Source organism: Mus caroli, unplaced genomic scaffold, assembly GCF_978045245.1.
Source record: "Mus caroli unplaced genomic scaffold, Mus_caroli_1 scaffold_4, whole genome shotgun sequence".
Lineage (NCBI taxonomy): Eukaryota > Metazoa > Chordata > Mammalia > Rodentia > Muridae > Mus > Mus caroli.
Window position 1 is genome coordinate 39,350,446 of NW_028227259.1, and position 27,196 is coordinate 39,377,641.

A 27,196-nucleotide genomic window follows, 5' to 3' on the forward strand; every position below is an offset into this window, starting at 1 on the left:
GGAACACAGGGAGGGTGCTGCTCATCACGATAGCAATACTACGAGGAGGAGAGGCTGCAGAGGGGCATGCTGGGTAAGGATGTGGGGTGGGTAAGCAGAGCAGGTGTTAGGAAGGGAGAACGTGCCAGGGCAGGGGGAGACCATGTAGTTGCCATTCACCTTCCCTTGGGGAGTGAGCTTGTTTGGGTGTTTTGGACCTGAATCTAAACCCAGGCAGGGAGGTGGATAATGGTGGCCTGCTCTGTGGTAGAGAAGTCCAGGCTGGGGCAAGCTCCAGATCTCAGGGGGTTTAGCCTTCCTCTGCTCCCTCCTTGGATTCCCTGCAGGACTCTGGGGTTACTTGCTACTCCTTGCAGTCCTCAGTAGGCCTTTCTGTGGAATCAGTCTTAGCTCTGGATGCCCTCATTCTCCAGCAGGAAACCAGAGTCCATTTAGCCCATCCTCTCCCTTCCAACATCCTCTGGACTGTACTGGGGAGGTGCCTAGGGCCCCAAAGGCTAGCTCGGAAGGAGGAGCAGCCTCAGTACCCCCTTTCCCTACTCTCCCTGCTTACCTCATTGTCTAGCCTCTCCCAAAGGAGGCTGAAGCTGCACTCCTGTCGCTGCAGAAAGTACTGAGAACCCAGGAGGGTGGAGGATCAACACTCCCAAGGCCCATGCTCCAAACTCCTCAAGGTAGGAGTCGGTAGAAGGGGGTGGCTGCTTGGTTAAAGAGGTGAGCACACCCCCCTCCCGCTGCCCCTCCTCCCTCTGCCTGGCTCACGTGGGATGCTGGAAGTACCTGGATGAGTATGGGAGGAAGGGAGGAAAGGGGGGGGGGAGGAACAGAAGAAGGAAGCAAAGAGATATGTACTGAAAAGGAAGAAAAGGGAGGGGGAGCAAGGAAGTACTGAAAGGTGAGGGAGGGAAGGAAGAAGAGGAAAAGGGAGAAGGAAGAAAGGAGAACTAGAAGGGAAGAAGATGAGAGGCAGGGAAGAAGTCAGACGGCCCTTCCTTGGCAGAGAGGCTCTAAGGAGCAAACACAGCCAACCAGCCTCAGTGCTCCCCATACAGGTGCCGGAATAGAAAGGTGGACAGGACAGAGGGTAACTCACCCCCAGACGAATTATCCAGCTCTGCCTTATGGGGTGCTGACCTTCTGTCCCCAAAGGCGTGCTGGGGGCCCTCCCTCTGCCCCCGCAATTGTCAGAAAACCTCCGGTCTTTTCCTTAATAAAGGGCCGCGATATCCTCGCGCTCCCGACCCCCCCCCCCCCAAGTCTCTCCTCCAACCACCTTGTCCCTAATTGCAACACCTGGCCACCAAGGTGGCCTCAACTCTAGATAGGTGTCCCTGGTTCCGGAGGTGACCGCTGTGGCGGGGCTCGGCGCATCAGCTCCACCTGCGCGATGGCTGCACGGCCGGGGGCGGAGAGGCGTGCAGCGGAGGGAGGGGCCTGCGACACGGCCCCGCCACGGCGCAGCCCGGCTCAGCGCCGCGCGCGTCCCCTCGCCGCCGCCACCGCCAGGCGCCCGGACGCAGCGCGAACGGAGCGGCCGGGATGCGCGCCCGAGCCCCGGCCCGCCCCACGCTGCGGCCGCCGCCTGCCCGCCGTACGCTCGCCTGAGCGCGGCGCCCGCCCGCCTATCCCCGACCACCCGACCGCGATGCCCGCCCTCCCGGGCCCCGGCGGCCCGAGACCCTGCTAGGCTGCGGCGGCATGGCCCGCGCGCCCGGCGCGACCTCTGCGGATTGCATCGGTGTGCGGCGGCGGGGCATGCCCAGGGCACCGGGCGCGGCCTTCAATGGGCGAGGACACGGACACGCGGAAAATTAACCACAGCTTCCTGCGGGACCACAGCTATGTGACAGAAGGTAACGTACGTGTTGTCTGAGACCCCCTCCGGCCGGCCGCGGCGTGGGGATGCCGTCGCACCGAATGCCCTCCGAAGGTTTGGACCGCGCGCTGTGTGTCGTGTCCCCCCCACCCCCACCCCGACCCCGGGCCGGGAGGGAGGGAACCCGGGGGCTTCGGCCGCTGCCCAGCGCCCTCCTCCGTGCTGCCCTCGGGACCGCATCTGTCCTTCCCCCGCCGGGTGGCATTGGATCGGGCCCTGACTATCATTTACAAAGCCCAAGGCTACAGCAGATCTGGCGTGGAAATCTCCAGGACCTGGAAAGGCTTAAAAATCCTTCATTTGCCCTTTCAGCGGGGCCAGAGCTCGCAGAAATTTCTAGATTGCCCACTCCCTAGAGAGGGACCCAGGAGGGAAAAATTCCATTACCAGATCCTCTAGGGTTCAGCTGCCCTGGCACCTCCCTGGCCTCCAGAGGCAGTTCCCTTGCGTGGGAGGGGGAAGGAGGCTCGTAGGGGCTTCTGTTTTATTCCTAGGTAGTGCTACTGAGACAGGAGCTTGGCCAGACCTTCATGGTTTTCTGGAAAAGTGGGGCATGCTACCCCAAACAGGTTCTGCGTTTAAAACCCCCTAAGTTGGCCCTGTGCGTCAGCCCCCACCAAAGGCTGGTGGGATTCAGAGGATCGGTGTCCTTTGCTAATGTGACGGTAACTTCCGGAGTCCCCAGGCCCTGACTGGCCACAGGAACGGTGGGGACAGCTCCAGAGCTCAGCCAGGGGCCGGAGAAGTGAATAGGCTGCAGTGAGGGAGTACCAGACCTAGCCACAGTAGCCCGCCTGCATACGGGTGCTGGTGAGCTTCCCGGGCAGCGTAGGCGCCTCTTCCCCGGGGCTGTGGGCCTAGTTGGAAGGGTGTCCATGGTTTAAGCAGGTGGCTGACCCGGTGGGAGGGGCCCTGGCGCTGAGTCCCGGGGGCTGGCGCGCGTGGGTGCCTGCTCCAAGGATCCTGCGTGGGCATGGCCTCCCCAGTGCCGAGCTCCGCCGGAAATGAGGCGGGCGCGGCGACTCCCGGCGGGCGCGCGGACCCCGGAGGCAGAGGCTAGGTGTGCGACCCGGGCGTGCTGATGCTGATGCTGAGAGCTGGGCTCCGCGCGCCGAGGAGAACCGCTGAGTCACGCGTTGCCGCGGGGTGTGCGGGGAGAGGGGGCAGGGCTGCCAGGCCGGGGCTGGGTGGCGGCGCTGCCCTAACGGGGCTTTGGGAGGCTCCTGGCGCAGAACTCAGCCCTTTGTCGCCCGCTGGGTGATGCGGAGGAGGGTCGCGCTTCGTGAAGATGATTATCTGCTCACAGCCTGCCTAATGGCAGAAGGCAGCCTGCGTGGCCGGTCCGCTGCGGGGCTTCTTGGCAGGGAGTCGTGTGCAGGGCCAGTTGTTGCTCTGGCTTTCCCGGTGAAAGCCTCAGTTTCCTCATCTGCACGCTGGGAACGATCCAGCGGGCCTCAGAGCTTTTGTGTACCAATCACAAAACGCATGGTGCCCACCACACAGGGGGACAGCGCAAAGTATTGCTCCCATCCGGTATCCTACATCCTCTTCTTTAATAAACCCACCCCAGCAAGGTTCGCTGGAGGACTTACCTGAAATTCATGGTTCGGTGGCCGCTACTGCCATCCGCTGAACTTTCGGATTCCAACGCTCGGGTTGGAGGGAGGTCCCTTGCCCTCATTCATCCTGTGTTATAGTAAAGAGCCCTGTGACCTGTGGGAAAGCATGTTTTCATATACCTCAGTTTTCCTATTTGTACAATGGGAGGAAACAAATTATGAGAAATCGAGGAAGGGCCACCTTCGATCTGTAGAGGTGATTGGCAGTTGAAATGTGTTGAGCACCTACTGTGCCCTAGCGTTTCACATAGGGCGTGGTGGAAAATTCTCACCATGAGTCCTGGACAGTGAGCAGTGTGTGTAGGACCCAGGACTCAGATACCCCTACCCTTCAGAGATGCAGAGTAACGTTATAGAGTGAAACTCCCATAGAATCTAACTGGAAGGATGTAGGAATTTTGATCTCCCTAAATGAAGCCCCCCCCCCCGCTCCCCCCTGCTCCCCCCTGCTCCTCTCTCCCCTCCCTTCATACTATAGCATCCTGACAGATTTTCATCCTGACTTCAAGGTCACAGATTTGTCACCTGGTCTACAGAATTGTGTTCAGGTTCTGCTTACAGCTCTCGACTTGCTCAGCCTCCCTAGATGAGTCACTGGGCTCCATTTGGCTTCCCTGTAAATCACAGTGTCCTCTAGCTCAGGATTGTTGAGATGACCATGGCCCCCCGAGAGTGTAAAATGCTCACAGATAGGATGGGGTTTCCTGGAGGCATTTGGTAATGTTACCATCGCCATTGAGTCTTAGATACTTGTTTTTGCAAAAGACGGAGGTGTATGTCTTCCCATCCCCCCTGGAGGTGGGCTCCTTGCTCACTCATATGCTCTAGCTTTGCCTTTTACTGCTGTTCCTTAAGCTAGCCATTTTCTTCTTGTCACTGTGCATTTCACTGTCTCTCTCTTCTCTCGAGACACCCTGTCATTTCGGAAGACCAGCTCCTACAAGACTCTTGAATTCCCAGTCCAGTGACATCTTATCTCCTCAGAGCAGTTCGAGTTCTGTTCACACTGTGGTAGTTTGAATGAGAACAGCCCCAGAGGCTCCTATATTTGAATGCTTAGTAACCCAGAGTGGAACTGTATAGTAGGACTGGAAGGATTAGGAGGTGTGGCCTTGTTAGAGGAAGTGTGTCATTGGGGGTAGGCTCTGGGGTTTCAGAAGCCTGTGCCAGACTCAGTCTCCATCTCTCTGCCTGCAGATGAGGATGTAGAAGTCTCAGTCATTTCTCCAGCACCATGGCTGCCATGTTTGCTGTCATGCTTCCTGCCACCCAGTAGGGACTAAGCAAGCCTTTGAAACTGAGCTTTCTTCTATAAGAGTTGCCGTGGTCATGGTGTCTCCTCACAGCAATAGAGCAGTGACTAAGTCAGAGGTCGGTACCAGGGAGCAAGTATTGCAGTGACAGGCTTCACCATGCGGTTTGGGGGTGGGGGGATGGAAGACTCTGGGACTTCACACTAGAAAAGTGGTTGAACACTTTCAGCAGGGCCTAATTGGAATATGGAAGTATGGAAGACAATGCTGGGGGCAATTTGAACTGTGGGGGCCCACCCAGCTCAAGAGGTTTCAGAGTGGAAGAATACCATTAGTAAGTGGCTTAGAGACCATTCTTGTGATATTTTGGCAAAGAATGTAGCTGCTTTTTGCTCTTGTCCTAAAAGTCTGCCTGAAGCTAAATTGAAGTAGGTTTTTTTTTTTTTTTTTTTTTTTTTGATTCATGGTGTTAGCAGAGGAAATTGCAAGACAGCCTAGTATTGATTCCGATATGTGGTTATTGGTAATCACTCTTACGCAGATCTATCATGAAAAGGAGAAAGCTGGAACAAAGATTAAGTACAAAATGTACAGTTAGAAGAGAAAGGAGCACCAGGAAGTGTAATAGAGCTGAGTCCAGGGCTCCAGGAGATAAAAAATTAAAGTTTCATGTTAAATGGATAAAAGGGAGTGGTGACTTCAGGGCGAGACCCACCCAGCTAAGGCTGCAACCTGTGAAAAGGAATTAAAGGAAAGCTTAAGCTCAGAAGGAATCCGGCTACAAAGGAAAGCTGACGCAGATGTGATTGAAGAAGGGGAGCAAGTTCCAGCCCCATCAAACTGCAGAACGTGGGCGCTTCGGCCACTGGCTCTGGCTTTAGAGTCAAGGATATAAGGAAAGGGTTGTAGGGTGCTCCCTCCGTGGTCAAGGAAAGCTACTGAGGCCAGGCATGCATCAGGAGTGTCACTGGGTGGAGGCCCAGAAAGGCCATTGTATGACGCTGTGAATGTGAAGCCTAGATTGCCTTGGAAACCCCAAGATGTTGGGGATGCCAGGGTCATGGGATGCCTGCTGAGGAGAGCTGCAGACCGGGTGTGGGACCAGCCCAAGAGAGAGAAGTGTGTGGCAGTCCACAGAGCTGGAGGGAGCTGAAGTTCTGGCACGGCATGTGGAGATGCAGAGTCAGGGGTCTGCACTTCTGATTTTCTGGCTTGCTTTGGTCTAGCATGTCTTCATTATGCCATCTTTCCTCCATTTGGAATGGATGATCTGCCCACATAGAGGCACTTCCCTCTATTGTACCAGCATGTACAATCAGCTCTTTTGCTACCCTAAGGTGTGCCTGTTGCCCAGAGATGTAAGAAGAGGGCATTGGATCCTCTGGAACTGGAGTTACACATGCTTCTCAGCCATTCTATGGGCTCTGGAAATTGAACGCAGGTCCCCTGGAAGAACTGCAAGTACTCTTTAACTGATGAGCTGTTGCTCCAGCCCCATAGTTATTTCTTTTGGGGGAAATTGGATCTTCCCTCGAACCCATAGCATATTGTTAGGGCTGGCTGACTTGCCAGTGAGCACTAGGGAGCCACCTATCTCTGCCCCCCCCCCCCACGTTGGGGTTACTTATCTGTGCACGTGCACGGCGGGCTTTTGTGTACCTTCTGGAGATTGAACTCTCACCCTCATGTTTGCACGCCAAACACGCTATTGACTGAATATAGGAACTAGGAAGATGATTCCGTTCTCCCCCCCCCACTGCCCCCCCTGCTAATTCTGGAGATCCTTCTAATTTTGGAGTAGAGGTCCCAGCCCCCCACCCCAGCCCCAGTCCCACTCAGGGTACTTTATACCAAGAGCTCTCTCCAGATAGCCTGGTGCCATGACTTCTTCTATTGTCTTTGGGTCAGCCTGGGTCAGCCTGACTCACGAGTTGTTGAGATGAAAACTCAGAGCGCCCTGTTGACACGCAGACCTCGGCTGTCTCGGGGAGAATGGCTTCGACAGTCGTGTGTTGCTAATTAGCTGTCAGTGTGGAGAAGTCTCATGTCCACCTTCTCATCTGGTGAGGGAAAGGCAGATTCAGTGACCTGCAAGTGTCCTTCTTATTCATTGTCTCTGATTCTAAAGTCAGAGCTGCAGGTTTTCTCTCTTTCTCCCTGGACATAATCCTCTTATCCTTTGAGGTACAGGACTAGCCTCTGAGCCACACAACTGCCATCTTGTGACATTCAGCTGTGCCCACTTGCAAAAGATCACCTCAGATGGGCTTGTTCACTCTTTGGATCACCCCCATAGAGGGGCAGAGAAGGCCACAGAACCTCATCTGAGTATCCAGCTGCACTGTAGCCCCATCCCATGGCACAAACACGCCTTGGTGTGAATTAAGATAGCTAGGTGGGTTTTGGGGTGCATGTTCTTGACTGAACTCAGCTGTGTTGAGGGTTGGTGTGCTTTTGGCTGTGGGTGCAGGGCACAGAGAACTCGGGAAATGGAAGCTGTTAGGGTGGTGGTGGGGCCTTGAGCCTAAGACCTAGAGGGTTGTAGGATGGGGCTACTGGGAAACAGGAATAAATAACGAAGTAGAAGCTATCAGGGTAGTGAAGGGATCTGAGCCTAAGAAAGGGGGAGCTCTAGAATGGGGTGCTGGCAAGTGTCTGTCAGACATTTTCAAGAACTACATAGATCTCCCAAAGGATGCTGCTTGGCTCTGTTTTGAGACAGGCCCCAGACTCAGTTACAGACTAAGATGGACATGTCTGGGCTTGGCTAGACCTAGTCCACACACCCATCCTTCTCTTAGTGTACTGTTCAGCATATCCTCTGGGCTGTCCACAGCTCGCAGCTGTGGTCTTGGGACAGGCACTCAGCCTAGGGGCAGTCCCAGCAGTGACCAGTTGCCCTGTTTGCACATGGTACGTACTGAGGGAGCATGGTCTCTTGGTTCCTGAAATCCCTCAGGCGTCACTCCAGGATGTAGGTGTCTCTTTACCTGTGCCTGTGTACTACTCTGTGTGATGTTAGAGTTGTCTGTCCCTACAGGACCCCATAGGCTTTGTAGCTGGACAAATGCACGGGTTTCAGATGAGCAGGGGTCTGGCCTGTGGGGTTTAGCCCATCCATCCAATGTCCGGTATCTAGGCGGATCCCTCTGTTGACCAGCCTCCCCTCCCTTACCTGTGCACCTAGAAAGAGACCTCAGGCAGTGGCTCCTCTGATTGGTCCAAGGGTAATTTCATCGCACAGCAGCTTCCTGAATGGGAACAGGGTTTTGTTCTGGAGAGTGAGTATAAGATAAAGTATATCGGAGGTGGAGCCCACTTGATAGAATACAGAAGCCCCATGGTTTCTCATAGCCATCTTGGCACCCTGGGTGGGGGACGAGTATTAAGCCTGCATTGTTTGTAGTAGGAGGGAGATTTCTAGACCCGGTGTTTACCTCAGGCTTTCTGTCAGGAAACCCAGGAGGAAGCCTTTAACACCCAGGAGACCGAAGGTAGGAAAACCTGGAGGGGTTTGCACCAGCTCCTTATCTGGGGAGCTCCTCCTGTGTCTCTATGCAACTCAAGTCGGCAACTCTTATGCTGCTTGGCCCTGGATTTCCCTCCATGCACTGCTGTCAGTGTCTCTGTGAGCTTCCCTCTGCCATTGGGAAAAATTGTTCTCAACTCACCAGGGACTGGAGCTCAGGGCCCTCTCCTCATGCCATCTACAAATGAGATATGGCCAAAGCCTCATCAGAACTCATCAGCCTGGCCAGCCAAAGCCCCACCCCCACCTATGAGGAAACTGAGTTTAGGGGAGGGGTTGGTGGTGCTGAAGTGCAGTCCAGGAAGAGCCAGTGTTTGCTAGATTGGTGCTCCCCTTGCTTCCTTCTGTCGCAGAGGGCTAGTGAGCCTTCCTAGGCTCCATAGCCTCCCGTTAAGGGGTTGGGGGATGTAGGTCACTTCGTTCACATCTCTGGGCCTCAGTTTCCCTGTGTTGCCTGGTAACTTACATTTCATAACGCTCAACGACCCAAGTGCTGTGTAGATACTGCAGTTAATGTGGGGAAGGAAGCCCCCACTCTAGTTTCCCTAAACCCTTGCCTCAGCCTGCCCTGTCTCATGTAGCCCAGGCTGGCTTCTGAATCATGCTATGTAGCGGAAGCTGACCTCACGTTCTTGACCTTCCTTCCCATGTCTCTGGTGCTATGGTGCTACCATCACACCTGGGTCCCCTCAGCTGGAGTTGAGCAGGCACAAATGGTAGCTTTGTGTCTTTTCCTCCTCACAAGCAAGTTTTGGTGTATTCCCTCATCGGCTTCTGGTTCTTGCTTTTCCCCGGGGGTTCTGGGGAGAGGATAGCAGGTGTGGAAGGTGGGAATTGGCAGGTGAAAGGTCTTTGAGGCTGCCCATGCCAGCAGCCTGCAAGCTTCCACTGAGTCTGTCTCCATGCCTGGGTCTGTTTTTAATAACAACAGTAATGTCATTATAGAGACAAGATTGAAGCTGCTTTTCTAACTTAGCATGAGGTCCTGTGGTTTTCCAGGCTTGGCTGCAGGGCTGGTCTTGTGGGGCACAGCCTGGGCAGTTGGCAAGGACCCTGTACCAAGTTTGTGGGGCAAATCTGACTATGCTGTCCAGTCTTGAAATTTCCAAGCACGTCTCTTAGAGCTGAGGTTCTGGGGAGTGGGGGGACTCTAAGGAGGTGAGGCTTGGAACAGGCTTCTCCTCTTCAGGGCCCAGCATTGCAGACCTCGCATGGCCACTTGTCCCCTACATGGCCCTCTGCCTGCGGTATATCTCTGTCGAAGGAGTCAGCTCTGCTAGACAATGTGTCTAAACGGCGACATCCAGAGACATTAACCTTCAAGATCACAGCATTTAAGAAACTAAGGGTGAGGACATGGGATAGGGACAAGGGACACCCACTTACTTCTCTTCTTCCCACATGCTAGGCGAGTGTTCTACCACCGAGCCACACTGTAGGTTTCTTATTTTCATTTTGAGACTGGTTCACCAAGTTGCCCAGACGGGCCTTGGACTTTCACTCCTGCTTCAGCCTCTAGAGCTTCTTTGATTTTAGAGTTCAAATTTTAACCCCGTCACTCCTGAAGGCAGGTGGCAGGATGGGCCCAGGCTCCAGGTTCACCTTATGGGATCACCTGTGTATTCAAGCCTAAAGTAACCTCGGGCTGAGGACCCCATCCTGGTGAGGAGCCACCCACACTGCCAAGCCAGAGCCTGTGGGCAGCCTTTGTTCTGCCTCAATGGGCCATTCAGCTCATGTCCTGGAGGACAATGGCCTTACTGTGTCAGGGTCACAGCTCTTTGGGTGGGTCCTGCTCCCTGGGCAGCAGGCAACTAACTGTGTTCTGGGCTCAGGAGAGGAGCCCAGACACTGCCAGGCACAAACACTGACTGTGCACCGGCTGTCCTGCCTAAAGAGCACTAAAGCCCCATGGCCTACTGCATCACCATCCCAGGCCTGGGGAGTGATATGCACCCTGCAGCTTTCAGAGCTACCAGGCAGAAATCTGTGGACCCTCCCTTCTTCCCCTCTGCACCGTAGGGCCCTTTTCTCCAAGGAGCCCATAATTGCCAACTTGCACAGACGTCTCAGACTCTACCTCCTAAGGCATGGCGTGTAATCAGAAGTGAGCAGGCCAGCTGTCCCTGCCCTGGTGGTCCCTGTTACTAAATGTGGTGGCCAAGCCCGTGTGCAGATGGCCTGCCTGCTTTTAAACTCCAGCTTTATTCCCCATGAAAGAAGATGCTAGGCAAGTGCCCACACCTCAGTTAACCCCTCCGTAAAATCAGAGCACGCGGAATACCCAGTGAGGCCCACAGCATCCTGTCTGTCCAGGGTGTGGCCACTTAGGATACCAGCATTGGTGGGACACGGCTGCCATGGAACCCTGACACTCATTCCTCGTTTTCAAAGCGTAGGGACTCCCAAGCACCCAGGCTTCAGCTGGAGGCTTTGGAAATGTGCAGGAGCTTCACAATTGTTCCTGAATCTTCTCCTTATGTGTACTGATATGGAGAAGGATGTGAGGCCCATGCCTGCAACTGTCTGGGCCTCTCTTAAGTGGTTTCATGATCCATTTTTTAAACTGCCAACCTGCTGAAGGCACTCGGTATGGCCTTGTTAGGATCACAGTGTCACCTCCACGGGTCCATGCCAAATGGTGAGAAGTCTGGCTCCTTTACCAGGGGCTTCCAGCACCCCAGCTGGTTCAGACTTGCTCAGTAGCTAAAGGGAAGGCCACACTTGGTGACCACATGGAAGATGGAGGGAGAGTGGTAGGGATGACGTCCCTTTGAGGTGTGGCAGGTGCTGTGTGGGGTGACACATAGGTCAACCCGGCAGAGCCCAGTACAGATGGAATGAGCAATCTTTTCCCCCAGGGTGAGAGCGGCAAAAGGACTAGCCCGTACTCACCCATGTGTGCTCCTGTTGCTGCTGAGCGGCCTTCACCCCAGCACTCGTCAGTGTGTGGGGAACCAGCACTCTCTGGGAGCAGAGGGTGGGCTGTCATCTAGAGTGTGGTAATGCCATACTTGACACCAGTTCCACAGAAGCCCCAGACCCAGTGGCTGAGTGTTGTGCTTGCCTGTATGATAAATCATTCTGACAGCAACTCAAGGGAGACAGGGTTTATTTGGGGGGCTCAGTTCAAAGTACAGCCCACCACGGTGGGGAAATCAGGGCTACAGGAGCTTGACGTAGCTGGTTACCTCGTGTCCGCAGTCGGAAAAGGGAAGGTAAATGATGGTGCCTCATTCGGTCCTTTTAAGCCAATGTCTGTGCCTCATTCAGTCCACGACCCCGCCCATGGAATGATCCAACCCCAGGTCTTCCGATCTTCAGTTAGCCCAACTGAGAAGATCCCTTCCAGGGTTATCCAGAGACCAGGATACCAGGTGATTCTAGACTGTGTTAATAGCAGTTAATCATCACAGATGTGGCCAGCCCGGTGGTGGGCAGCATTATGGGGGACCAGACCCTTCCACCTGTCAGCTTTCTCCTTCCAAATGTTCTTTGAGATGCTTTGTGGATGTAGTTCACTGGCCTTCCAGACACTTTGGCTCACAAGTGGTACCTTTCACTCCCCCCCCCCCCCCCCGCCCCACCGCATTCTGGCTGGAGCTAATCACCTGGATCTACCTGGCTGTAAGGGGGAGCTGGAGAGTGTAGTCTGTGGCTAGGTAACCCAGGAATGGTGTTATTATTAAGAGAGTGTGGATCTTGGTGGGCTGCCATCTTTGCCACATGACCTGACCAAACTAAAGCTCTTGCTTTCAGTCTAAAAGCCCCCCCCCCCCCCCCGCAAGAATTCTGTAGCTCTGGGTGTGGTACACACATCTTTAATTGCAGCACTCTGGAGGCAGAAGGATCTCTGAGTTTGGAGCCAACCTGGTCTATATAGTTCCAGGACAGCCAAAAGAATTCCATAGCAGATACCCTCACCCAAACCTTGTTGGCCTCAGTGTCCCCCTGTCCCTGGTGATGAGGGACCAGAGTGGAGAGGCAGAAATTGCCAAGGGAGGTCAGGGATGCCTTTTCTTGGGAAGGAGATATCTAAGTTGAGGCCTGAAAGGTTGAGCCCAGGCGGCCAAGGTGGACACAGGTACTGGCTTCATGGGAGTGAAGTCAGGGAGGGGGACGGCCTTGCAGGAGCAGGTTATGAGATTGTTAAATGCAGAAGATTCATAGAGTGGTGGGGAGCAGTGTAGGACGGAGACTTGTAAATGGTTTTAAATGCTCCAATAAGGAGTTTGGATTTTGAACTGTCAACCCCGAGGTCATGTAGAGGTGGTCCTGTCCTTGTTTGAAAGCATTTTAATTTCTGTTGTAATATCACAGAATAAATGCTCAAGTGTATGAAGGTCAGGAAATACAGCAAAAGGAAACCCCACTACTGAAAGCTTGGGGTATTTTCATATATATATATACATATATATATATATGTATATATATATATTCCTCAATTTACCTGCATATCATCTACTTATCATCTATCATATATCTGTTGTTTATTCATCTTATCACCCGTATCTGTCTGCCCTGTCTATCCATCTGTCCACCCATCACTTGTTTATCATAGGTAGTGATCCATATTTTGGCTGTCCATTCTTGTATTGACTCCTTAAGTAAAACGAGCATCTTTGGGTTGTTTATTAAATGCTAATGCTGGGTTTTGCTTTTTAAGCTCCCCCTTACTAATATACATCGACAGCTTTCAGGTTAGAAGGTCCCAGCCTTCTGTCTGAGCCTACGGGTGCGGCCATAGCAAAGTTCTGGGGATAAGGTGACTTAAACAGTAGAAATGTGTCAGCCCACAGGACTGGATGTGACAAATCCAAGGTCAAGGTATGGTCAGAGGTGGCCTCTAGGGTCTGCTCTCCTTGGCTGGTGGTGTCCTCATGTGGTTTGTTCTTTCTGTGTCTCTGTCTCTGTCTCTCTCTGTCTCTCTGTCTCTGTCTCTCTCTCTCTCTGGTGTGTGTGTGTGTGTGTGTTGTGTGTGTGTATGTACTGTGTCCTTGTAAGGCCACCATGCACACTGGATTAGGACCGACCTATGAGAGCATATTTTACCTCAGCCACCTCTTCAGGGAATCTGTCTCCAGGTACAGGCATATTCTGAGCTCCTGGGGCGAGGGGGGGGGGAGTACAGCTTCAATAAATGAATTCCAAGGGCACCGTTGCCACTGGTCATATCTGTCAAGAACTCTTCCTAGGAATTTTAATAAGTTGCATGCTGGTGTGCGTTGTGGAAGCACCATCTGCCAGGGGTCATGCAGGCCACTGCGAAGGGCCCCTCTCTGGACACTTTTGTGCATCTTTGCTTTTTTTCTCCGGGAGGCAGGTGGGGCTTCTTCTGGAATGTCTTCCCGGACTCCCAGGTCTCCCCAAGGACCTCACTCAGCAGTGCCCCAGAGCCCACTCCAGTCAACCCTTCCACACTTGCCAACTTGACTGTAAAGACATGGTGATCTGAAGTGTTGGTGAGCTGAGGCCCCCTTGCAGGTCCTTCCTGGCTGTGGTGTCACGGCTGAGGGATGTGTATACCCTCCTTGTCTGTCTTTCTGATCACCTGTCACCTCTGCAGCAAACACGACTCCTTGTTCTTTCATATGCTCCTTGTAGTGTTTAATTTTGTGTGGTTGGCTGTCAGCCCTGGCCCTGGATCATATATGTGGCTGCCATCTTCTAAGAAGAACCAGTAGGACGTGGAGGAGGTGACAGCGTGTGGCTTGGGAGTCCGGCCAACAATAGGCTGTGCTCTAGGCCAGGCCCTGCTTTTTGGGGCATGTTTGGGTTTGGAAGCAGCCATTTTGGGAGAAAGTCCAAGGGGTTTGCAGAGCCAACAGCCAGGGTCACTTGTATGGGTGAGTGACTACCACAGTGAGTAGAGAGGACCCTGCAGGTAAAGTACTCCAGCTGCGTCAGATCGAGGGAAGAGACCTGCCCAGTGACAGAGAGATTTAAATGGAAAGCTATCTGACCAGTCATGGCTTCTCACACTGAGTTCTCCATCTTAGCTCACTGTCTCCTCCCACTTGCCCCAAAAGGTGTGGTCTCTGTGACTCTGCTGGCTCCTCTGACCCTCCTCTCCCTCAGGTGATCCCCTGTGTTAGACCGTCTTGGCTTCCGTCTTGGCTTCTGTTGCTGATGACTACAAAGCTCAGACAAAATGGCGGCTCCCCTAGGGAGAAGGGAGCCACCTGAGAGCAAAGGGCAGGAGCCCAACAACCTTTCTGCAGCAGTTCAGGGCCTGTCCCACACCTTGGCATCAGACATCTGGGTGTGTCTGCTGCCTCTGCACCCAGCTCACCACTACTGGGGCACGAAAAGTGTATTTGAAGGAGGAAGGGAGTGAAGGGGCCCCTCTCCAGTGAGCTCCTCACCAGGTGTCGTACTTCCCCCCTGGCCTAATTCCCCAGGACCAGTAGTTGTCCGTTTATAGTTGGAGTTGCAGTAAGTGAGGATTTTTGATTTTGCAGCTTAAATGCTATAGCCCTGGATGACATAGTTCAGAGCTCTCACAGCAGTGTGGGAACTGAACCGTCCCAATGAGGACCAGCTTTGGAGGGCCTCTTGTGCCCTAGACATGCACTGTGATATGTGACCAAGTCCTGTCTTTTAGTCTATGTTGGTGGGCCACACACATCTGTCTGCCCAGGGACAGACAACTTAATTGGACCATTGTGCCGCTTCTGTGGCTCCGTGTGGAATGTTGGTGTCCTCTGCAAGTTCACGTTAAGTCCACACCGCTGTGGAAGGGCCTTTGGGAGGCGTTTCAGTCACTAAGGTTGACTCCCCAGACAGATCCTTTGCACCCTGACTTGCGAACACAGTGAAGAGATGCTGTGAATCCAGGAGAAGTCTTCACCTGATGGAAAACTAGCCTGGGCCTTGCTTGACCTTCTAGACCCCAGTCCTGTGAGAAATAAATGCCACCTAGGCTGTGGTATTTTGTTACAGCTAGCCTGGGTGGACGGATGGGACTTCCCCTGTGACAAGCTCACTGGACGCTTTGCAAATAAGAATAATTCAGAATGGTAATTGCCTGATAAAACTGCATTCAGCAGAGATGTTTGCCTTGAAGAGAAGAGAAGTTTGCCTTGGGCTGGGAGGGAGGCTCAGAGGTGGAAGGAACACTTGCCTTCTGTGCAAGCCCTGGAGAGAGAATGCTCTCTCCATTAATGTATTCATCAAGTGGGACTTGGATTAATGCAAATTGTAGACGTCTTAGGCATGGACTGCTAAAGAAGATGGCCTTGGAGAGGGTCATCTGCAGCCAGGACTCCATGAGAAAGGAAAACAGTGTGCCACCAGGGTGGAAGTGCCTTCAAGGAATCAAGGCTCGGGAAACACTCTCTGTTGAAGAAACTCTCACATCCAGGGCCTGGGGCATCCCAGGCTAGTTAGGATACTTCCATGGAACCCCACCACACCCAGCTTTAGAAACTTGCAGGTACCCCATGAAGTGGAAAGCAAAGGATGGAGCCTCCCACTGCTGTAGATTTTGAAAGGGCTCTCCAAGGCACTGAAGATCTTTTCCTCAGCTTCAACTGCCCAGACCCCAGCAAGTAGAAACCAGTGTGGCTTGGACCACTGTCCTAGCCAAGGGAAGAAAACAAATGACTCCTCAGAATTCACAGTACTTTCAATTCTAGTGTCTGAGCTAGGCGTGGGGCTGGGATAACAGCTGATGTTGTGTTTGCCAGAATCTGGCACTACCTGAGAGAAGGGCCTTTGAGCATTTGTAGGAGACTATCATGATTGTGGTAACTGTTGTAGGAACAACCTTTGAACTGTGGAGCTGTTCCCCGAGGGCATCCTGGACTGTAAGAGATGGAAAAAGCTGGCCAGCCCTAGGGAGTAGTCATTGCTCGGTTTCTTGGGCTTGTCTGTGCTGTGACCAGCTGGGGTTCCCGCTGCTCTGACTTGCACGTTTGACCGTGAAACCCTTAAGCGGCACTTTGTCAGGATGTCCTGTCCTAAGAACAGGAAAGGAAGCTAAGCTGGTGGCTCACACCTGTCATCTCAGTTTCATCTAGAGCCTGAGGCAGGAGGATTGCTATGAGCACAAGGCCAGCCTGGATTACAGAGAGAGAGAGACCTTTCTGGGCCTCCATCCACCTGCCCCTAATTACAGTGTCCTTAATAAATAGCAGCTTACTTATTCATTTCCCTGTACATTTGTAACGATCAGGAAGAGAGCTTGTTTAAAGGTCACAGGGTGATTGTAAACTGCCTCCGTGATTGCTGAAATGACTTTGAGCTAAGTTAGCCTGGGCCACCACTGGTACTTCCCCAGATGCTGTGTGAAGCGAGGACGCTGATGTTGGAAGTGCAGCAACTGCCCTTCTAGGGTGAGACCTCGCTGGTGTTTTATTCCCCTGAACAAAGGCAGTGACTTCTCACCAAAAGCTGCGGTTCAAGAGGGTCACACATCCAACCTCCTTGCTGTGAACGGATGTGGCCCACGGCCCAGCTCTGACGCAACTCCGCTGTCCCTCCTTGATGTTCTTGTGGGCACATCCCCCTGCCCCCGTTCCTCACCCCTCCCCAGCCTAGCCTGTGCACATTGGGCCCATCTGGCTTGGAGTGGCCTCGATGGGGTGAACTGAGCAGTAGCTGTTCCTGTGCCAGCTCTCCACGAGGAAGATGGTAAAAACACCGTGAATATTTCATAGCCCTGAGGAGAGGTTAGGCTCTGTATGGAAGCCATGAGAGCATCCGTCATCCTGTGCCCCACACTGTCAGGCTGGGCGTGGCGGTGCCCAGTAAGGTGCTCCAGCCAGAAGGTGTTATTGTACTTCTCTGTAATTTATCTTACTACAGAAAGGCTTGAAGATATAGAAAATAGAAAAAGGGGTGTGTGTGTGTGTATGATGGGGGGAGGGGACACATAATATCCCTGATTCCACCACCACTAGAAACATTGTAGGCATTTCATGTATTTCCTTTTAAGCCCCCTTCAGATTATAACAGTTTTGTTTCTTTTAAAATATTAAATACACTGGAAACATTCCCCTATTATTATGTGCTTATAGTAAACAGTTTTATTGGCTATATACTATATTATTTCATCAAGTATAGATAATTATGCATTCAGTACTTACACGTTAGTGTTGCCTGTGGTAGGTTTGTGGAGGGTGGGGTACAAAAGGAAGGAATATTATGCAGTGCTGCCCCACAGGGCCCGTGGAAACAAATAGATGAAGCAGATGGTCCTGATCTAGAATGATGGGGTACAGTGGAACGGAGCCTGGAATGGAGGAGTATTCAGAGGTACCCAGGCTTTGAGATGGCCTTGAAGCAGTTGTGTGGCAGGGCAGAAGGGAGGTGGTGGTGGCGGGTTTGCAGGCAGGAGAGTGGCAGCACAGTTAGTGAGACTCAGTGGTCAGGATCACCTGGTGTATTCAGTGTTGTGGAACCATTGCTGGTTGGTCTTGGAGGTTTCTAGGCAGGCATGGTGGATCCTAGAGGGCTGGGATGGATGCTTCTAGCAAGAGGCCAGAAAAGTCCCAGTGAGGTGGTTAGAGCTGGTGGTGGAAAGGATGTGGAATGCCGATCTGTGCTGGTCAGTGGGAACCCTGGATATGGGGAAGAAGAAAGGCTGAACTGCCTGGCCTGATTCTTGCCAAAAAAGAGGCCCGGGGCTGGGAACTTGGATGCTGCAGAGGAGGGTGGTGTAGTTGTTACTTTTGGCTGTGACTAAGTATCTGAGAAAAGCAACTTAAGCAAGGGTTTATTTGGGCTTACAGTTAGAGGTGTGTAGAGAGGCGGCTGGTCACGTGGTGTGTAAGGTCTGGAAGTGGAGAGAGAAGAATGCTGGAGCTCAGCTCAATTTCTCCTCTCGCTTTAGTCCAGGACCCCAGCTTCGTGGGATGGGACCACCCACTTTCAGGGCGGAGTTTCCCAGGTCTGCTAGACCTCTGTGGAATACACAGCCACATGCAAGAATGCTTCCCTGGTGATTTGGAATCCTATCAGTTTGACAAGATTTAACTGTCACTGATGGAGAGAGCCTCTCCCCTGCCTTCGAAGCCCTCTTATCCAGCTTTTGCTGTCTTAGATTAAGAGCTGCTGAGCATTGTGGGCTATGCTGAGCATCATGGGAAGGTCTGTTGGCCTGCATCTCAGGCTATCTTGATGCTGCCACTCTAGGAATGTCGAGTCTTGTTAAAAGTGTTGGGTGTTCTTTATGAGGGCTTGAATAAAATTGAACATCATGTTGCCTGCCAAGCTAAACTTCACTGGCCACAAGATCTTGTTCTGGGTATATTTCTGGGCAGGCCTTTTAAACAACTACTGTAGGAGTTACCTAGAGAACCTAGCTGCGCACCTCTCAAGGTTTCTCTGCCTGATCAAAAGGATCAACTCTTAGTTCTGCTATGTGGGCCCTGTGGTTCATGCTCACTGTGTCTTCTGTAACTTGCCCATACATAGAGGAGCTAATTTGTCTTTGTAGCAAATTAGTTAAGAGTAACTGTGACCAAAGCTGTCCCGTTTCCCAGTCTCTGCTGCAGAAAACCAGGCCTATGGTGTGGGCAGAACTTGGTCAGCCCTGTGGGAGCTATGGGGTGGCCTGACTGACACTCAGAGGCCTGAGGGAGGCTTTGCTGCACACACCTGTCTCCCTTCAAGAGCTGCCAGTTTTAGGACTGTGTGACCGCCATTTAGTGAGGCAGGCAGCAAGCACTTTAGTTTTCTTCCCAGTTCTGAGGGTCTGGGGTTGGGCAAGGTGAGGCTGAGCCAGTCTTCTCTCTGAAGCACTCCTTCTCAGTCTTCCTAATGCTGCGGCCCTTCAATACAGTTCCTTACATTGTGGCCCTCAATTATCTCCTTACTTTGTTGCTACTTCATAACTATCACTTTGCTACTGTGATGGCTCATAATGTCCATATCTGATATGCAGGACATCTGATATTTCAACTCCTGGGGGTTGAAACTCACAGGTTGAGAACCGCTGTTCTGAAGGGTACCTGCTGTGCCTCTCTATAATGGTGGTGGTAGTAACGATGGTGTCCATAAGGCCAGGATCCCATCTCTAGCATGTATCTTTAGGGGAGGTTGGATTCCTAAGAGCCTTCCCTGACTTTCTCAGAAGTCACGTGCATCCCTGTCCTTTACCTGGAGCAAGATGCAGGTTAGCCCTGGTTGGAGGGCGCTATACTTGAGGCATGGGGTAGAGGCCAGCTTGTGTGCAAGAACAAGAACAGGTGGGCTCAGAGATGGAGCTAACGACTCTTGGTGCCTGCAGTCTGCCCCCAGATGGCCTGGGTGGTGCTTAGCCCTGTCTGACCTTGGACAGGTTCCTGCTACGCACATTCATCTTCCTGCCCAGGCAGAAGAAGTGCAGACCTTCCCCTCCCCATCCCTGTTCAAGGAAACTGACAACACCCCTTACTCTTTAAAATGCAAAACAAGGCAGGTGAGTGGAGGGCAGACTTGGCTGAAGGCAGCCTGAGTCCTGTGGCTGTTTCAGATACACAAAGCTCCCACCCATACCCCCTCCACCCCTTGCATGCCTCAGACAAAAGTGATCAAGGTGAGGCTGGCCTGGCCTTGCGAGGCTCGGGTGGCCTTGTGTGGGAGAATGCAGAATGGGAACAGGTGAGCGGGGCTGGCCTTTCTGCCTGGCTGCGTTGGTGCCAGGAAGGACACGCTGACCTTCCCAGCAGCAAGTCTGTTCAGCATCTTGGAGGCAGCTTTATTGGACACTGCTTCAACCCTTGTGGGCCCAGGGCTGGCATGGTGCACGAGGTTCCTTCCAAGGAGCTGCAGGAGCCATTCCCTGCTCTGTGGACCTGCCCTGGTCTCTCCATGCCGAGAGGGGAAGCTGGGACAGGCTTGCATGGGACTAGTTCCTGGTCTTAGTGCCAGGCTCTCTGCTTGTCCCGCTACCCACACTTGTCCCTGATGTTTGTGCATCATGCATGACAGTGCATCTGGGAGGCGCTCAGGCCACTCTGGGGCTTCCCCTGATCAGTGCTCTAGGCCAGCGCACATGTGACCTGTCTTGGCCACTCCCAGCATCCCCATATCATCTTTGGGTCTAAAATCAGTGACTAGAATGTCCTTTTGGGGTCCCTCCAAGATCACACAGAGATTACATGCTGATGATAAGAGAATTTTCACTCCACACTGGTCATTTTGGTGGGTGGTGAGACTATGGCAGAGGGCCACACTTACTCCAGCCATGCTTTGCAGCATGTCTAGGCAAGAAAGCCTCTGTGCTACCCGCCTCCCCCTGCAGCCAGCCAGGGTGTAGCTGTGGGGAGTGAAGCTGTACAGAGGGTCAGGAGCAACAGTGTTCTCAGGTGGCCAGCCACCCTCAAAAACATGGACTCCAGTCAGTAGCTCATCTGCCCTAATACACATATCTCAGCTCCTCCCCCAGGGGAGGTGTCAAACTCAGACAGGAACTGGTGACATCAGGGTAGCATCCCTGTAGAGTCCCAACAATCCAGTATAGCCCTTCAGAGCTCTAGGGGAGGGGAGAGGAGGGAAGGGGAGGGGGCTGACCCACCCCATGCTTTTTCTTTGTCCTCCTGCCTCCCTGGCCACTCCAACCTGGGAGACTGGGGATTAATTATGTGTTGTCTCCCTAAGCAGGAGGCTATAAAAACCTATCTGCAGGCCAGCACCTTCTGCTTCAGCCTGACTTGGCCAGATTTATCACCCCAGCCTCCTCCAGGCTGCTCAGGGCGGCCAAGGAGACCCTGCCTGCTGCCACCCCCACCGAAACAGAAGGAATTACACAGGCGTGCAAACCACAGAAGGGAATGAGTGTACTGTGGCACCGTGTCCCTTGGAATTGGTTCCTATAAAAAGGTGGCATTCTCTGGCATGGGGGTTGTCTAGGGGTGAACAGGAAGACTTTTTAGGAGCAGTGTCTGAGGGTCGGCCATTACGGATAGGACATGGGTTTGTCCTGATGATAAGCAGAGTGTGGGAGCACATTACACATCAGGGGCTTTGAAGGGAGGAGGTCACAGATATGATGGACAAGGTCTGTGTCCTGAAAAGTTACCAAACACACTGGCTGGGTGAGTGAGTGGTCAGCTCTGGCTCAGTGGTGACAGGCTCCCACAGGCTAAGCTGCCCAGGCTAGGGGGTGGGACGTCCCAGTCAGGTCAGGTCAGCGTTTCCTAGAAGAGCATCTAGGTCTGCTGTGGTAAAGCAGGAGACTGGTGTTAGGTTAGAGAAAAAGAGCAGGGAGACCAGCTCCAAGCGAGTCCCAAAGTCACCATGCCTTTTAGATGAGGGAGGGACATAGGATTCGGGTGAGGAGGAGCCTGGCATCATGGTAACAGGCTGGCAGGGCCTGGACTCCAGATGCTGCCCGCCACCAAGTGCAGAACTGTCATTTCCAAGGAAAGAAACAGAAGGAGGGGAGTCCCTCCTACCTCCGAGGTTCTAGGTGGCCTCTTTGTGTGTGGGTCATGCTGGTCACAGGCTTTTGCGGCGGCAGGGCGGGGGGATGTCTCCTCCCTCTATTATTTGCTTGGCAGATCTGGTGGTTCTGCTGGCCATGGAAGGCCGGAATCCCCTACGCTGACCTGCTGAGTGTATCACCTGGCGCTTCCTTCTTTGGCCCTTGGCTAGCTTTGTCAGTGAGACTGAGCCACAGCGTTGTGTCTTTGCAACTCTGATGAAGAATGAGGTAGACACTTAATGCTAAGTGGAGCAAGAGCCTGTGTTTGGGTTAAAACTGGAAATGCCAAGGAAAGGGGGGGGCAGAAACCAGTGTCTTGTGTGTCCACGAGGAATTGGTTTTGGATGCTGGCCAGATCCTAATCCTATAGACATCCACTATGGATGCTCAGACTCCCACCCACAAGATAAAAGCTGATGATTCCATTTGGGTTCAGGTATGGCTCAGGGCTGCACAGCCCATGGCGGTAGTGGAAAGGCTCTAAGAAGCTCACTCAGATTGACTGCTCCACAGATGGGATTCCTATGGCATCCAGCAGCTCCCCGTGCCAATTTTGTTACTTCTGGATGCCTCCGTTCCCAAAGCTATCTAGGACAGGCGACAACGGAATAAAAGAGAATTAGGCGACGATGGAATAAAAGAGAATTAGGGGATCCTGGGAATACACGTCTGGCTTGTGGAGGGTTGAGGGAAACCTTGCAGAGAAGTCCCTGGTCTCTGAGGCTGTGGGCAGCGCTCCTTCCATCCTCTCTTGCCCTAGTGAGTCACAGGCTCCTCTGGGAGCCTGTGGTGGGTTTCACCCACTGGTGGGTTTCAGCAGGCTCTCTGCTTTCTCTGTGTTTCTGTGGTGCTCCTGGCCTTGGTGGGTCACTGCATGCCTCCTGAGTGGGTTGGAGTGGTTGGATTCGAGGGAATTGTAGAGACCCCATACTCCCTCTGCACATAGCCTTTCCTGCTGAAGGGAAAGGGAGGCTGGTGTGTGTGGCTTCTCACCAGTCTTCCTGAGAGCCCAGCCTGAGCTTAGTGCATGTGGCTGGCCCTTGGAGAACACTTGGGCTGTGGCCTGGCCCCAGCTCCTGTGACCTCTTAGTCCCTTAATGTTCAGTAAGTGACTTTGGAATCCTAATGTGTGCGTGGAGGACATTCTCAGAAAATGGAAGGGGGGGCTTTCACAAAATCTCAGTAAATACTTTCTGTAAAAAAAAAATGTTGTAAAAAAATGTTTCTGTAGTAATCATGATTTTCTTCCTCAGTAACCCTGCAGACCTGGGAAAGCCTTTAGACATGTCTGCAGTTCCAGTACTTGGGAGGCTGAGGCAGGAGGATTGGCATGAGTTCCAAGTTACCATGGATTATAGAGTTGAGGAATTGTTTATTTAAAAAAAGAAGGGAGGTGCTCAAGAGCTCAGTGGTTAGGAGCATTGACTGCTCTGCCAGGGAACCCTGGCTCAATTCTCAGCACACACATGGTAGCTCACAACTGTCTGTAATTCTAGTTCCAGAGGATCAGATACCCTCACACAGACATACATGTAGGCCAAACACCAAATGTATATAAAAATTAAATATATATATATATATATATATATACACACACACACACACACACACACACACACACACACACATATATATATATATTTAAAATGGGGAAAAAGAAAAAGAAAGAAAGGAAGGAGTGAAGGTATGGAAAAAGGAGAAGCCAGGCCCTCTTCCAGGGTGTGTCTGAGTGTCAGGGGCTCTCTGCACGGCACTACAGAACAGTTGGGCAGTTGCATCTCTGCTCTTTCTACCCGGGAGGAGCCTGTGACTCTTGAGCTGCAGGCATGTAGTGCTTCAGTTATTGGGCCTGATGCTAGATACCTGAGTCTCTGAGAGATTGGTCAAGGTTGCACCGCTTCTCGGAAGGAGGCTCTGCAAATAGGCCTTGCTGGCTCTCATGGGGCCTCTCCCCAGAGAAAGGTGGGGTTCCCTGGTGTGGTCATCAATGTCCTGTTTCCCATTAAATTGTTAAGGAAACAGTCCCCCTCATCCATAAGGTGGGGAGAAATAAAGGTTAGGCCTCTCTGCAGCCTTGTGCCACCCCCTTAGGGGGCCTTTGGGAACTGAGTTGTGCGGGGACTCAAGTACCTATGATTGGGTCGGGGTGGGGGCTCAGTCTCCGCAGTGTCCCTGGTGAGCTCTGCCTCCTTCCCTTCTATTTCTCCCTGTGCCTCCTCGCCTTCTTCCTAGGCAGGGAAGAATAGCAGCCACTGCTGCGGGGTTATTTCAAGGGGATCCCCATGGAAACGGGGAGTGGGCGGCTCCTCTCAGCCACAGATAGGGAATTGGTTGTAGTGACAGCTTGTCCAACCAGAGTGTGCAAAGGACCTGCTTTGACAGTGGGGTCTGCAGAGGCTGAGGGCTGTATCACCTAGGCTCCCCTGGCTCCCCAGGCACCCCCAAAGTCGGACTGCACCTACCAATCTCTTCTTTCTTCAGCCACGCTTAAACTGGGGCGTTTGCCTAGAACTCTGTATTTTTTTTAAGATTTATTTATTTTATGTAAGTACATTATAGCTGTGTTCAGACACTCCAGAAGAGAGCCACCATGTGGGTGCTGGGATTTGAACTCAGGACCTTCAGAAGAGCAGTCAGTGCTCTTAACCGCTGAACCATCTCTCCAGCCCCCTAGAGCTCTGGGTTTTGAGCCTTTGTACCTCTTGGGATCTCTTCCCCACAATGGACTAAATAATTCTCAGAACCCCTTCATCTCTCTCACCATCCCTTCTCCTCCTCTAGCAGCAGTGTTAGTTTTAGCTCCTGGAAAGCTTTGCCCTAGGAAAGTTCTGCAGAAACAATGTGAGCCTCACTTCTTCCACCTGAGGACTGGCGCCTCCTCTGCCTGGCTACACTGTTGCTGTCTGTCTCCTCAATCCTGGGTGGACAGCACAGGTGAAAAAGTCTAGGAGGCAGGGAAGCCACTCAGGAAGTGATAGACACAGGGGAGTGCCCAACAGGTGGAGCCTATATAGTGGGACCCTTCTATTCCTTTATGAACCGTAGGCTTCTGAGCTCTGGGTGTCTCTGCTGCTTCTGCTGGACCTGAGAGACAAATGGTGTTCTTTCTAAAGTTGAAGGGACTTTAGGGTTGAGAGAGGTACCAGTTTATGCCTGGAAAAAGGCTGAGCTAGAATGTAAGCCGAGAGCTTGGTTTCACCCCAGTGTCTCTGAGGGTTCACTGCCCACTACTGTGGCCTAGCGGCTGGGCCACCTTGGGGTAGGAGCTGAGGAAGAGGGCCTGGAACATTTCTAAGCCAGTGCCATCTGGTGTCGGGAATCTGTGAGGGGGAGTGTGTGTAGGGTGTGGTAAGAATGCTGGAGGAGAGCCTCTGACTTCTGGTGTCTCAGGATTTTAACTCATATGCACTAGATGGTTCCTGAGGACCAGGCAGTGTTCTGGGTGCTTGGTTTTAAACTTCAGTGTGCTCTAAGGATAAATAACCATTGTTCCTGACTTCTACAGGCAAGAAAAACAAAGCACAGAGGGCATCAGTGATCTGTCTGGTGGCACTTAGCCAGCAGTACTGAACCAGTGCCCAGAAGTACATGAGACACTGGCCCTCGGGGTCCTTAGAGAGGGGACACTGTAGGCATCTAAAACTATGAGACATAGATTGAGGCCATAAAGATCAGGGCCCAGCAATCCTCCTGCCTCTGGTTCTGGGGCCTGATAGATGAAAGGCTGAGAGACACAGTGACTCTGTCTCATGGAACGAGGTTTTTTTAGACCACTCTGAGGATTTGATTAGCAGGTAGCAGACTGAAACCCATTTGACATGGGTGTCCTTAGTTTGGTGGCCTCCCTTGTGTTTCTGGTTGGAGGAATTGGGTGCGTGGTTGCTAATACATGTATACAAGTGCCTCCAGCAGATCCTGTCTTACCCACGACTATCTGGAACATTCCTAGCTACTGCAGAGGGATGGTCTTGAGAGGCATAGAGAGGGGTTTGAGATGCACTGGATCCCAATAGTAATGGAGGTGAAGGTGTTCCCAGAAGTAGCCTGTTAGGACTGCTTCTTTGTTTAGGGCATGGTTCCCATCTAAGCTGGTACCCAGGGAATCCATGCACACCGTGGAAGATAGGCAAGATAGACCTGCAGGGTGTGTGTGTGCTGGGAGAGGGCATAGCTCTGCCTTCCTCACATACAGCTTCCTCCATTGTAAAGAAGTGAAGAGCAGAGGTCATCTTTGCAGATTTCAAAATGCAGAAGTCTTGTCCTTAGCATAGCAGGGTTTAGGAAAGTGTGTGTGTGTGTGTGTGTGTGTGTGTGTGTGTGTGTGTGTGTGTGTGTGAGAGAGAGAGAGAATTCTCCCAAACTTCAGAAGCCTAGCATCTGGGCCTCGGTAGGTCTCCTGAGAGTACTGGGGGAAGCTATGTCACCTCCTTAAATGTCAGTCTTTCTGTCTTTGAAACCAAGGGAGTCAAAAGCTCAGATGCTCTGGGTGAGACTTGGTAGGACATGGCTAGACAGGTGGAAGGAAGGGTCTCTTTCCACACACACTGCCCTGCTGTCTTCTGTGGAGACTGCCTCTGACTTGGGGACCTACTCACTTTTCTTATCGGGTCTTTGGACCGGCCTGCGGTCCCAGGCCTTGCCATTGGGAGAAGGCTACAAGCAGTTAAGTGCGTGACCAGGATGAGTTGCTATGCTTGCTGCCTCAGCGGCGTGGGCTGGGTGAAGCTGCACCAAGAGCCATCTGTTTGAAGCCCGTGGACCAGATGGTCTGGTAGGACTCCTGGGGGCAGGGTGGGGAGGGAAGACATTTGCCAAAACACCCAGCATCTTCTAGAGCCTCATCACAGCCCATACTTAAACAGACCAGGAACAGAAAGCCTAGAGTGGCTCAACAACTGGTGACGGTCACACAGCCTGGGGGTGGCAGAGGTGGCACTGGAACATGGGGCTTCTTGGAACCTGGGCTCCTGTGGTTCCAGTTGAGGGCTGTGACCTCAGGTTCCGTGTCTTTGGGCCTTGTCTGGAAGTCTAGACTGTACCCTGCTTTATTATGGTCAGACAGACAGCCTGGGTCCGTACAGCCCTGTATGTATCCTAAAGTACCCTTTGCTCTTAAAAAAAATGCACAAAACTCTCCTGATAAAGTTGGGGGAAGGGAGAAGTTGATGTAACAGCAGAGAAGAGGCAGGTTGTCGGGAAGGCAGGCGAGAGCCTTGTGATGATGGGGTTCAGGGGAGTGAGGAGAGAAAGAGGGGAGAGAAAGGAAAGTTGGGGGAGGAAGAGAACAGAGGGAAGGAGAGGTTTCATGAAGTTAGAAACTGGGGGACCCTGCTTTCTAGGACACTGGGGGGTGGGGGGAAAGGGTCAAGTCCATTGTGTGGCATAGAGCAGGTTGTGAGCTCTTGGACCCTGGCTCTCCTCAGCTGTGATGAGGTCTCTCAGCTGTGATGTTAGCCTCTCTTGGGTGGCTCCTCCAGAATTCACACAGAGCACAGCCTCCTGGAAGCC

At 52.6% G+C, this 27,196-nt stretch overlaps 1 protein-coding gene and 1 long non-coding RNA gene across 3 annotated transcripts in view; one reads left to right on the forward strand and one right to left on the reverse strand.

Moving 5' to 3' along the window:
* Positions 1-1,495: 1,495 nt before the first annotated feature.
* Positions 1,496-27,196, forward strand: part of Ppp2r2c (protein phosphatase 2 regulatory subunit Bgamma) — an 89,154-nt gene continuing 63,453 nt past the window's right edge. The window contains exon 1 of one of the 2 annotated variants that reach the window (XM_021162830.3): positions 1,496-1,853. In XM_021162830.3, the coding sequence (XP_021018489.1) occupies positions 1,784-1,853 (70 nt within the window). In that variant the 5' untranslated portion in view covers positions 1,496-1,783. Of the gene's footprint in view, positions 1,854-1,887; positions 1,931-27,196 lie in introns of those variants that run through there. The other variant, XM_029477624.2, reaches the window with a different exon arrangement.
* On the reverse strand, positions 6,763-9,714 carry LOC110294531 (uncharacterized). The gene is made up of 3 exons (XR_002377946.2): positions 9,664-9,714; positions 7,924-7,999; positions 6,763-6,808 (listed from the first exon to the last, which is right to left on the reverse strand). It is a non-coding gene; the product is annotated as an uncharacterized LOC110294531 (long non-coding RNA).